Raw genomic sequence first — 12,818 nt, forward strand, 5'->3', positions numbered from 1 at the left:
GAAGTTTGGAGAGAACTTGTAATTCATGATGTAGCAGGCTTTCTTCAGAATTCCCCCACATGATTTTCAGTTCTTGTTGACATTAATTGGGTCTGAAATTGCAAGTAATGATACAGATTAATGGAAAGCCAGCTCAGCTAATGGCAGGCTATTTTTTTTTAATAGGTATAACTTTAAGATTACTAGCAACTGGTGACTCAGACAGTTCACTTATATATTTGTCTAGAGAATCAAAACAAGCAATTTCAGTTATTGTGCCTGAGGTGTTTGAAGATATATATTATCGGCACACTTTTTAGGGATAGATTTAAACCCAAGTGGTGAATCGGTAGACCTCGGCAATCTTTGAGATTCGTATTGGCAACCTTTGAACACAAACTATGAATTAATTATGCATCACCATGCGACATCTGGCGTACACTTTACGTACTAGTACTGTTGTTGTTTACACAGCAAAGCCAAACTATAGAATTCATGCTAGGAACAAGATTTGCATCAAGAAATGTTATATAATGAGTGTGTGACACAGTTGTTGGCTTAAGATAATAAAGGTTTAGAAAATTCATATTGATCGATTACATTATCAATTCAATTCAGATTTTATTTCCATTCAGTTGGCAGTATTACCAGAACAGGGAGAGCTTCCATCTTACTCCTCAACCCCGTATACACAAATCTATCGCTAAAAAGTGTGCCGATAATACAACAATCTCAAGGAGTTGTTTTCCTGATGGCCAGAAATACTGTATGTGTCAATAACACCAGTGGCACTTTGAACGTCCTTATTTTGAAGAAATATGTTTTTCCGAAAGGTAATCCCACTTGCCAAAATATGTTCCTTGTCGCTCGTGAAATTCTTATTCGACACACCTGGTAACTGTATTCCACCGAAAACTCCTGAAAGTGTTATAGCAGAAACAAACTTTTCCGCCATTGGCCCCTTGGTGAAGTTGCTGCAATGAATTAATTGCATTATTTGCATGCACTCTTATCTGACTTAAAAAATCAGATCATGCCTCAGAAATACAAGGGAAAGTCTTTTGAATATAATCAGATAGTCATAAAATAAGTGAATTGTGATGACAAATTTGAAGTTCTTGATCTTCTTTGGAAAACGTTTAGCCATGATTCCGTCTTCACCTCTATTCTCTAAATGCACCACTAGGCATTTGACAACTGCATGCAAAGCATTTAATTTGCTTGCTACCCATCTAACTTGGTGTAAGTACTCCAATTTAGATACTGCACATTTCAGCAACTCCGAAATGTCAATAAAACATATAGTTTTCTGAGTATAGAATCAATTTCATCAATGATTTTAAAGTTTCACTTTTTTCAGTGAGTGAATAACAATGAGTTGGAGTTGATGAACGTTTTACCAAGTTCTAAATTTTTCAGATATTTTTGTAAACATACCATTACGGGCACCAATCACACACGGTGCTCCATCAGTCCCTGTACCTATTAGTTTTGTACCGTAAAGAGAAAGTATCCTAAAAATTAGCATAAGAAGATTAAATGTTGGCATTTAATCTTCTTATGCTAATTTTAAGGACACTCCTTCTCAAAGCATTGATACTTTGTCAATATATGAATTTTTCATCTAAACAATGTTGTGTGGCTGAAAATGTTAATAATATACGAAACATGTTCCACTTTTAACCAATAAGTTGCCTTAAGTAACTAATGTATCGACAAGGTGGAAAATAAAAAATACTTAGTTGTGAATCTGTTAAAGTGCGATCAGACCATGAAGCTGATTTTATGCAAGTTACAGCTGTTACAAGCTCTGCATCCTGATGACAAACGCAAACGTGGGGCATTTTGTAACAAGATTCTTGATGCTATTGACAATGATAACTCTTTTGTACAACGCATCATGTTCAGTGATGAGGCGACTTTCAATGTTAGTGGTCAGGTGAACAAACACAATGTTCGAATTTGGGGCCTACAGAACCCACATGCAGTCACTTAACATGTACGAGATTCGCCCAAAGTCAATGTGTTTCGTGCAATATCCCGATCATCTGTTTACGACCCATTCTTCTTTGATGGAAACACTTTTTTTAATTTTTGCTAATGGCTTTATATCACACCGACACAGACAAGTCTTAACTAAGGTTATGGCGACGATGGGATAGGAAAGGCTAGGAGTTGGAAGGAAGCGGCCGTGGCCTCAAATAAGGTAAAGACCCAGCATTTGCCTGGTGGGAAAATGGAAAACCACGGGAAACCATCATCAGGGCTGCCGACAGTGGGATTCGAATCCACTATCTCCCGGATGCAAGCTCACAGCTGCACGCCCCTAACCGCGGTGGAAACATGATTAACGGTCAGCAGTATCTCGCTATGTTACAAAACTGGTTGTTTCCGAGGCTGCATGAAGACAACTTCATTTTTCAGCAAGACGGGGCAACCCCTCACTGGAGTAGCCAAGTGTGTGAATAGCTGAATGAAACTCTACCGAACCGTTGGATTGGTCTTCAAGGAGCTGGCGACTTAGCATGTCTCAGCTGGGCTGCATGGTCACTGGATTTGACACCCTGTGATTTCTTCCTGTGGGGTTTCGTTTAAGACAACATTTATGTACCACCACTCCCACAGAACCTGAAAAAGTTGAAGAACTGGATCCGTACTGCCATAACATCAGTGACGAAGGACATGCTTGCCCAAGTATGGGAGGAATCCGAGTATCGATGTGATGTTCTTCGTGTTGCTGATGGAGGACATATTGAACATCTGTAATCTGAACTTGAGAGGTTCGTAAATATCTGTGTAAAGTTTCATATTCGTATGTCTTAGGGCCGTTTTCCCCAAATGAGTTTAAACTAGGTTTATTTTAATCTGGTTTAAGTCTGAGTTTAAACTAACATTCATTTTCCCCATATTGGTTTAAACTTTGTATCAAGTTTAAGCCTGGCTCAGAGTTAAACCTTCTATATTGTTGGTTTAAACTGCTGTTCATATTCAACCTTCTTGACATTTTATTAACGTATCTGTGATTTTCCTAATAGAAGGGTTAGTTTTGACTACCAGTACTGCAGCTCTTTAATGAAAAACATACTAAAATTATAACCTAGTATTAGCATTAGAAAAATGGGAGAATTTATTGAAGTCTTTGGTTAAATAGGAAATAATTTTGATGTGCAAGAGAGGTTAAGAAGCCGCGTTCCAACAAAAGTTTACAATCTTGGAAAATCGGATGTAACGAAGTTCTTTGATGGATTTATAATTCATAAGCGAACAGCAAGGATTGTCTAGTATCGAAGAAGGATTCATTTAAAACGTCAACTGCACGAAATAATGCTATTTCGCTAGAAGCAATGATTCTGGTTGCTTTAAGATATGATGCAGCAAGCATTTTTTTCATTAACGACGGGGACCACAGACCTTAAATTGCAGTGTCCTTATAATATTATATACTGTAAAATACTGTTGGCGGTATGAATACTGTAATGTGAAGCATAAAAATATTCTTACATAAATCGTGTAATGCGTCTGCTCTTCATGCGGTACTTGGTGGCTGTGGTCGCTAAAGCGTGAAGTCAGCATCGTCCGAATTCGTGACAAAAAGGTTCGAATCCAATTTGTCGAAAATATTTTTACCATCAGAATGTTGTCCGGCACGGTAGGAGAGGCGGTGGTATACAATTTCTTAAGTGTAAGAAAGGGCCAAGAGCCCTAACTTCGCCACAGAAAATAAAGGCTTTATCTATCTATCTATCTATCTATATTTATAGGATCAGAAAAACAATAAAGTGTTTCATGCTTGCTAGTAAATTTGTAATAGAATAAATTATAGTTAAGAATGGTTCATCGTATCTATTGCCAGCATACCAGCAATAGAAATATTAATGCTATAGGGAGAAGAGTATTATGCATACAGTACGACATATCGCGAACTTGGATATGTTATAAACGAATATGGAATCAAGTAATACATCTCCAAATAATACATCCTCAGTGGTCTGTCTGCTGAATCCAAGGTTTGTGAGATTGATCCCGGCCGAGGGCGATGGATTTTGATAGGAGATTGATCCCGAGCATGCTTGGAATTTGTTTACTTGAAATTCACATAAATGTTGATTTTCTGAGGAAAGGAATACCGTAGGCCTATTGCTGAAAGACCAGGATTTTAATATTTCAACGTTCCCGTGTGCTCCGTAAGACAATACAGACATCAAAATACACGTATTAGGCCCACGGTACTTGTTTATGGTAAAGCATGACAGAGAAAAATAAGAAATAAAAGTGCGTTCCAATAAATTGTAGACAGCAATAGGTAGAATTATATGACAACACTTCGCACAAATGTAAACAATTTATTTATCAGTAAAGCTAATATCCCGCCGAATTTGTTCATTATTCACTACGTACGATAGCATTAATTCGCCACAAACAGCTGATATTATTACAAAAATGTCGGTCATTGAATTACTTGGCTCTGATTGGCCAATTCCAATCGACCATGCCTTCGACTATTCCTTCAGTGCAGCCAACGTTAGCGCCAACGACAGCTCGCCCGTTTAAACTAAACGAGTGTCGGAAATTGGTGGAGAAAATGGACGCAACTTTAAACTAGGTACTAAAGTTAAACGGGTTTAATTTATACCAGGTTTAACTCGATTTGGAGAAAATGGCCCTTAGAGTTTAATATATATATGCATTCGAAATGCATATATTCTTTTTGAAACACCCTGTATCTGGGGTGATACTGAACTAGAAGAAAGTGAGAGACAAAGTAGTGATGAGGAATTATTATTACAGACTATGAATCTCATTGTTGAACCTATATTGACAGTTGAACTTCTTACAAAATTGTACAAAACTATTTTAATTCCCCTGGTCAATATTATATACTTTTACGTCCAATTAAGACCAAAGTTGTAAAATATAATCTCACTTCATTCCCGACCCTGTATTGGGCTGCGGGGCTAAGGGGACAATATGCATTTCATTAATAGTATCCATAAAAATGTATCTGTAAAAGTGCTTCTTCCTTAAAAAGAAAACCCATCGCAGAGGGTTCGACTGGTCATCAAAACTCGGCAGTGAAAAGGTTAAAATAGGTAACGACCTGGTTTGATAATAATGTGGTTTTTATTCTTAGAAAGTGCCCACAAAACGCAATTCTTCTCCCCCACGTGATGTAAGAGATCTTCTGGACATGAGTATACAGCTCATGCTTATGCCGACGCTTATATTAATCTTTGTCTTTAACTGGGCGAAGAATTTTCCTTAAGGTCTTTCTTTAATTTCGAATTTTTCTACCAGGCCTTTCTTGTTTATAGCAAGGCATTCCGCTGCATACAAAGCCTCTGGTCTTACGACAGTGCAATAATGTCTGAGTTTTGAGTTCAAGTATGTGGACTTTTTGTTGTAAATGTCTTTGGTCAGTTGATAAGCCATTTCCACTTTATCATCATTATTATTGCACAAAAATAGGTTCAGAGCCTTTTATACATCTCTCAGTCATGGGCATCAATAAATACTTCACATTACAGCCTGGCCGAATTTAATGAACGCTGCCAGCATTATAAAATTCCAAAGCCAATTCTGAAAAGATACTGGCCGTACAACTACCCTTCCACCTTTACTTGAAAATCGACTCATTAATCACATATTAGAGGAGTTTCATTTTGGTAAGACTGAATTTCAAATAGTCAAACAGAATGAAAACCCCATAACTTCATCGAAAATACAGAATTGGCTAGGAAAAAGTGTTTTCACATTTTTAAGATCATTACGTGAACCTGAGGCAACGTTAATCGTCCAAGTTCCAGCGGAAGCCATTTCACTAATTCCTAAGCCATTGCCAAACATCTCAACGAACAAGACGGGGAGCCCAACGAAAAAATTGCCATATACAGACACAGATGCATTTCCCATTTATCGAAAACCTGATGATGTGGAAGTAGAGGACGAAGACTGATTTTGTTCCACGTGCGAAAAGTACTCAGTGGAACACATCGTCAGATGTTTGTAATGTTGCCCCTGGGTGCTTGAAACAGGCAGACGTTAGAAAAAATCTTTTAAAAGTATATTGCTCAATATTGTAAGTATATTAACCGAAGAATATCAATAAACATGTCTAATTTTCTGAACAATTAACGTATGCTTTAAATACTCATTTAAAGCAATGAAAAGTAGGAATGTGTTTAATGATTTAGGCAACCGCACATAATGCACTTTGTATGTCCAGGCTTAAGGCATTTTTTTTTTTTTTTTTTGTAAATTATTCACTCACCTGTTCCTTCAGCCAACGACCTTCTTTAACATTGCTGTCATTGGTGCGTCTGGTTGACACACCTATGCTTCGACCTTCCTTTACATTGGTGTCCTTATTGCCTTTAGATGATGGATTTAGGCTTATCTGAAAAATGAAATGGAACCAATTTTAGTGAACGGGGATGATGATGATGATGATGATGATGATGATGATGATGATAATAATAATAATAATCTTGTTTTGGAAAAAGTGATTAGGACATACATATATTATCATTATAGACTGTTATGCCTTTCAGCGTTCAGTTTGCAAGCCTCTGTGAATTTACTAAACGTCGCCACAATCCTCGATTTGCAATTAGTGTTGTGGCCTCATTCAGTTCTATACCTCTTATCTTTAAATCGTTAGAAACCGAGTCGAACCATCGTCGTCTTGGTCTATCTCTACTTCTCTTACCCTCCATAGCAGAGTCCATTATTCTTCTAGGTAACCTATCCTCCTCCATTCGCCTCACATGACTCCACCACCGAAGCCGGTTTATGCGTACAGCTTCATCCATCGAGTTCATTCCTAAATTAGCCTTTATCTCCTCATTCCAAGTACCATCCTGCCATTGTTCCCACCTGTTTGTACCAGCAATCATTTTTGCTACTTTCATGTCTGTTTCTTCTAACTTATGAATAGGATATCCTGAGTCCACCCAGCTTTCGCTCCCGTAAAGCAAGGTTGGTCTGAAAACAGACCAACATAAAGATAGTCTCATCTGGGAGCTGACTTCCTTCTTACAGAATACTGCTGATCGCAACTGCGAGCTCACTGCATTAGCTTTACTGCACCTTGATTCAATCTCACTTACTATGTTACCATCCTAGGAGAACACACAACCAAAATATTTGAAATTATCCACCTGTTCTAGCTTTGCATCACCAATCTGACATTCAATTCTGTTGAATTTCTTACCTACTGACATCAATTTAGTCTTTGAGAGGCTAATTTTCACACCATACTCATTGCACATATTTTCAAGTACCCAGATATTAGACTGCAGGCTTTCGGCACAGTCTGCCATTAAGACCAAGTCGTCAGCATAGGCCAGACTGCTTACTACATTTCCACCTAACTGAATCCCTCCCTGACACTCAATACCTTTCAGCAGATGATCCATGTAAACTACGAACAACATTATTTCATACTATGATTATATTTAATACACCATCACTGACATTAATTTGGCAGTGAATACCAAGATATAAATGCCAAGGAAGTTGGTTCAAAGAATACTGTCAGAAAAATCAAGGATGATGGTTACATAAGGATATGTAGGGAATACCTGGTGAAATATTTGAGGGAAGGTACTGGCAGGATGCTGGATAATGGATACTCATCAAATAGCACAGTAGGTGAGTTACAATGCACCATTCCACACTTTTTCCTGCTGCCAGAATCAGATGCTCTTCCTGAAATAAAAAAATTCATCTCTCCAACCACTCATTGACAAAATATAACAGTTCACAATTTGAATGTCTCTCCTACGCCAACCTGAAGTTAAAAATAACCATCGTACACAAACTAGATACATATAGGTTTGTAGCACTAAGCAAGGCTAAAAACACTTCCATTAAGAGGAATGTGTTGCTACCACAGAATACCTGACACCACGGATGAGGTGTCTCTGAAACTGTCATTGCTACAACAAAGTTCTATTTTAAATCAAAACAAAGCGATTTCTTGCACAAAACCATGTCCGAAAGTAATTGCTAACAGTGAGTGGGGCGTGGTATATTTCTGAATGTCTTGGGAAATGTCTGACCATTTACACACCACCACAGCTACTTTTTGAATGCCATCACCACAACATCTACACGACCTGAGTTATTCTCAAGTGAACTACCCTTGTGACTGTAGACATCATCATCAAAAAATTTGCTTTCCCCTGGCATAGATCCGCTCTTACAGCACTGCTGTTGGGTTATCCCAGCCTGGAGAGAAGTTCTTTTCTTACTATGTTATGATGTTAGAAGTAAAGTAATTTAGTACAGATTTAGTGGCTGTTATATAAGTTATGCACATTTTTTCTCTTGCGTTTGATTATTCACTTTTGTGTTAGATTTTCTCTATCATGCCATGAACAATGAACTAACGCCAAACAAATTGTCGCTAGGCGACAACGACTCACGCTATATATCATTATAGTTTGGTAAGAACTGCTGTATATAGGAGGATGGGAACACGTCGCCATGTTTTATGAAGGATCTTTCTCACTAGGAGGTTCTAGACCATTTTGAATATATATATACATTTGTAACTAGCCGATGTACCTGTGCTTCGCTACAAAATTCTACAGGGTATACAGAACTGTAGGTTATGTAAAGTACACATTGTGAGCAAGACTGTATTAAATTGCTTAGCTCACGTTACCCTGGAAATGCGACGGAGAAGTCACCAAACGTCTTTTCTCATATAAACACTGCGTTAGAGAATTTTCATTGTAATGGTAGGCCTGGTTGCCTACCATCAGTCACAATCAAGTGGGTGAATTTCATTATAATGGCAGACACTCACTCTCCACCTGCCTTTTTACATCCTTAGAAAGACAGTGATATTGGTTTTCCCAACTAAAATGACCACAGGTCATTACAATGACATGAGTAGGAATGGCACGAGTAAAAGCAATGATTTCACATCAAATACTTGATCAAAAGAAAAACCACGCATTTTCTCACTTTTAAGGAACAGTACTACACTAATTAATTATTAAAGTTAAAAACTTTTATTTTATAACCACCTATTCAATACAAAGATAATGCACTCAATTATTTATAAAATATTCATGAGGTACATTGGTTAATAGGACATGTTTCGTTCGTCTTTGCGAACATCATCAGCTATAAATAACAAAGCCTAAGGTCAGGGCCCTGAGTTTATTTAAATGGTTAAAAATGTCGTTATATTAAAAGAATGGTAAAATTGTGATAAAAGTAGTTGTATAGTATTAAAATTAGACTGTAACATAGTATAACGATTAGCATCAAGAATTTTTCATAAAGTACAATGAATACTGATAATCTGAAAAGTAAAAACAATCATAAGGGTTATCAAATTAGAAAAGATGTAATAGTAGACATTAAAAAGACTTCGATGTTTGAAGCGTGGATTAATTGTAGAGTTGTTGGGTATAAACTTGAAGTTTGAAATTTGAAAAGAAAGAAAAATGGAAGAGTGAAGTAGTGTTTAAAACGAGAATAAAAACAGGGATGGAAATAGTAAAAGGGTAAAGCTTACCCATTAGACCGGTGAAGATATTTGCTAGCGGTAACAGCGTGAATAGGACAAGGCAGGCCACTTGTTATTGCCTCTAGTGAATTGTGTTGGGTTGAGACAGATAATATTGTAGGCACTAAAATATGTCCATATGTGATGCATGGATAATGTTGAAAGCATGAACTTTAAATTATTTAAATCTGAAAAGAAGAAGAAAAAAGGAGGAATTGAGGCCATGTTAAGACGAAAATTATAAGGGGAAGAAAGAGAAAATTGAAAGAGGAAGCTTACCTGCTGTGATAGAATGGGAGTGTCCGCTGACGTTAGCCGCGTGAGGCAAACTGGCAAGCGGCTTTGTTATTGCTTCTCGTGTTATATGTGTGTATACGTAGAGGCGGGGAGTGAGTCATGTGAGGAGGGGAAGTAGCTGATTCTTTAGACGCGCTAGATGTTCGTGGAGGGGGTGTCATACTACTACTGAGCCTCTGTCTTTGAGTGCACACTGCTCATTCAAAACATCGCATCAGAGTAGGGATCGAATAGCTGGAATGCTATGATGAACCAGTGAGTTACGTACCAGCACTACGGTATCAAAAAAATGTACGAACCAGAGGAATGACATGCTAAAGAAGAAAGTTTTCTAACTCCCCAGCTATTTCCCGCCAACATTCAGTCAGGCTGTTATACTTGGTACGCAGCAGAAGTCCTATTTATCGGAGTTGCGCAGCAGCATAAGAGACAAAGAACATCACAACAAACAATGGTCAATGTAATGTTATTGTTGATCAATGTTATAGGCTTTCAATATTGTAGGCCTTCACATTTAGTTTTCTTCCGACTCTGAAATACCACTCTTATCATAGTCAGTATCATAAAATTGAATAGAACATAAATGGTCGGAAATTGTATTCTCTATAAATTTTTTATGTAGTACTTTTCAATAGGACCAATAACATAGGTATTTAAAAATTAAATTTTAGGCGCCTTCCCCTAAACTACAATTTCATCCAGGGTGAATACAATTGTTTATAACTTAGACTAATTTCTTTTTCCTCGACTCTATATACCGACTTTCATTATATTCTGTTAACCCATTTTCTCATGGCTCGGCGTCGATATGGACATGGCAACAAAAATAGAAATTCATGAATATCTGTGTTATCAAAGCTGGTACGGTAACAATGTATGGCATTAATGATCAGAAATTTAATTCTTTATAACTTCAGCTATGCAGTATTTATCGATAGGACCACTAATAATATAAATATTTGAGAATTAAATTTTAGGCCTTACTCTAAACCACCATTTCACTCAGCATGAATAAAATGATTTGTAGCCTAAATTGTAGTGGCTCATCCCCAGACTTCACATACAGATTTTCATTACATTCTCTTCAGCCGTTTTCCCCTGATGTGTGTACGTACGTACGTACACACACACACACACACACACACACACACACACACACAGATATTACGGAAAAGTAAAAAGTGTATTTCCTTGTTACTGTGGACATGACAAATATAGAAATACCATTCTTTTCAAAATCTAAGCAAAGTACAGACAAAACTCTTATTTTTTATATATATATATATATATATATATATATATATATATATATATATATATATATATTTCACACAAATATGCAAGTACAAATTATGGAATTCAGTCTTTACTGTAATCGGCTATTGATCTGACTCTCTTGCTGCAAACAGTTATATGATACTTATCACAGTATTTTCCACATAATACACACACGCACTCAACATTTGGCTCATGAAATTTCTTAATAGTACACAATTTATAACGAAAGCTACGAATTGTGAGTCTTGTCAAAACAAACCATAATGGTTGGTTTCTCTTCGTCCATCTCATGCCAATCAGTAGCATAGAAGTCTTGAGGTATTTCTACACATTTGTGTTTTCTTTACTGGATCACTTTAGTTGCAAAATTAGTAGCAGGTAGTGGTACATTCAGCCGTAGATCTTTTAAACAGAATTGTTCTCTTGCCAGTTCATAAACTAGACGAGATGCTGTTCTTGAGACTCCTTAAACTCTTTTCAGGTATGCTGCTTTTATTTTTTCCAGCGTAGTTAAATCAGTAAAGACAGTTTTTCCCAAATCAATTCTATACCTTACATTAGTATTGGGGAGATTTTTTAGTGGAATAGCAGTAAGGCTGTTTCTAAAGACAATCTGGTAATGTTCTTAATAGTGATATATCTCTGACAACAACTGTAGCTCTCTCCAGTTTGAATGTAATGGTGACGTTGATAATAATAATAATAATAATAATAATAATAATAATAATGCATAAATGAAATAATCTTTTTCTTAATATTAATATATTCCAAATAACATCCAACGGTCTTAATCTGCCATCTGTGATAACACAAGTATGGGCAGCCGAATATGGTGGGGGCAGTGGGAAACAGAACATGTACAGAAGCTATGCAAGGCAAGCCAGCAGCCGGCGCTGATGTGTACCGGCTTGCTGAAATCTGAACTGATGTTTTTATGATCAGCACAGTTGCCATCACCCGTCTCTAACCTCAAAAGGGGTACAAACTGTGTTGTCAACACGTTAATCGTTACAAGCACCATGAATGTGCTGGGGCATTAGCACCAGTGGTTGAACTTTAATGCACTGAGGGTCAGAGGAAACGCCTTCTGTGTCTAGCCAGTTCTGTACGTTATTACTGTGCTTCAAATGTTACCGCATGGTGGGGTCTGATGTTCCATGCCTTGTGCTGCGCCAATGACAGCTTCAGTACACGAGGGGGAAATATTCTCTGACTCAAGCCGCTGCACCAGTGAAAGCCCTTCAGTATCGAATGAAGACCTTGTCTTGTTTCATATTGTGTGCTAGTTCGCGTGAGAATATGGGAGGTATTATTATTAGAAAACTGACAACTCCGTCTCCTCCTCTAGCCAGCCCACTTGCGTCTAGGTAGTTCTGTGAGGTGCCGGTTGTTAATCAATAGAGAAGCACAACAATAACATTTCTCGCAAGACTTATTCGGAACTCTCTCGATTTTAATGGAGTGGCAGGGAGCAGTCCAAAAAATCACAGTACTGTTATGTATCCGGGAATACATTTCCGTCCATTTCCTTGGCAGAGTTAAGACTTGAACAATAACAGCAGAAAGCCGTTTTAATCTTCTATGTGGAGAATGGTTTTTGAAGGAAGTGTAGGTGGTAAGAACGGTACGGGTAGGCCAAGAGGCCAAGATATGAATATGACAAGCAGATTAGAGCAGATGTAGGATGCAATAGTTACGTAGAAATGAAAAGGTTAGCACAGGATAGGGTGGCACGGAGGGC

General features: G+C 37.5%; 1 protein-coding gene across 2 annotated transcripts in view; it reads right to left on the reverse strand.

Moving 5' to 3' along the window:
• LOC136882098 (uncharacterized) overlaps positions 1-12,818 on the reverse strand; it is a 66,338-nt gene that overhangs the window by 30,668 nt on the left and 22,852 nt on the right. For both annotated transcript variants that reach the window (XM_067154624.2, XM_068229439.1), the window contains exon 2: positions 6,248-6,373. In XM_067154624.2, the coding sequence (XP_067010725.2) occupies positions 6,248-6,373 (126 nt within the window). The remainder of the gene's footprint in view (positions 1-6,247; positions 6,374-12,818) is intronic.

This window comes from Anabrus simplex, chromosome 10 (genome assembly GCF_040414725.1).
Source record: "Anabrus simplex isolate iqAnaSimp1 chromosome 10, ASM4041472v1, whole genome shotgun sequence".
Classification (NCBI taxonomy): Eukaryota; Metazoa; Arthropoda; class Insecta; order Orthoptera; family Tettigoniidae; genus Anabrus; species Anabrus simplex.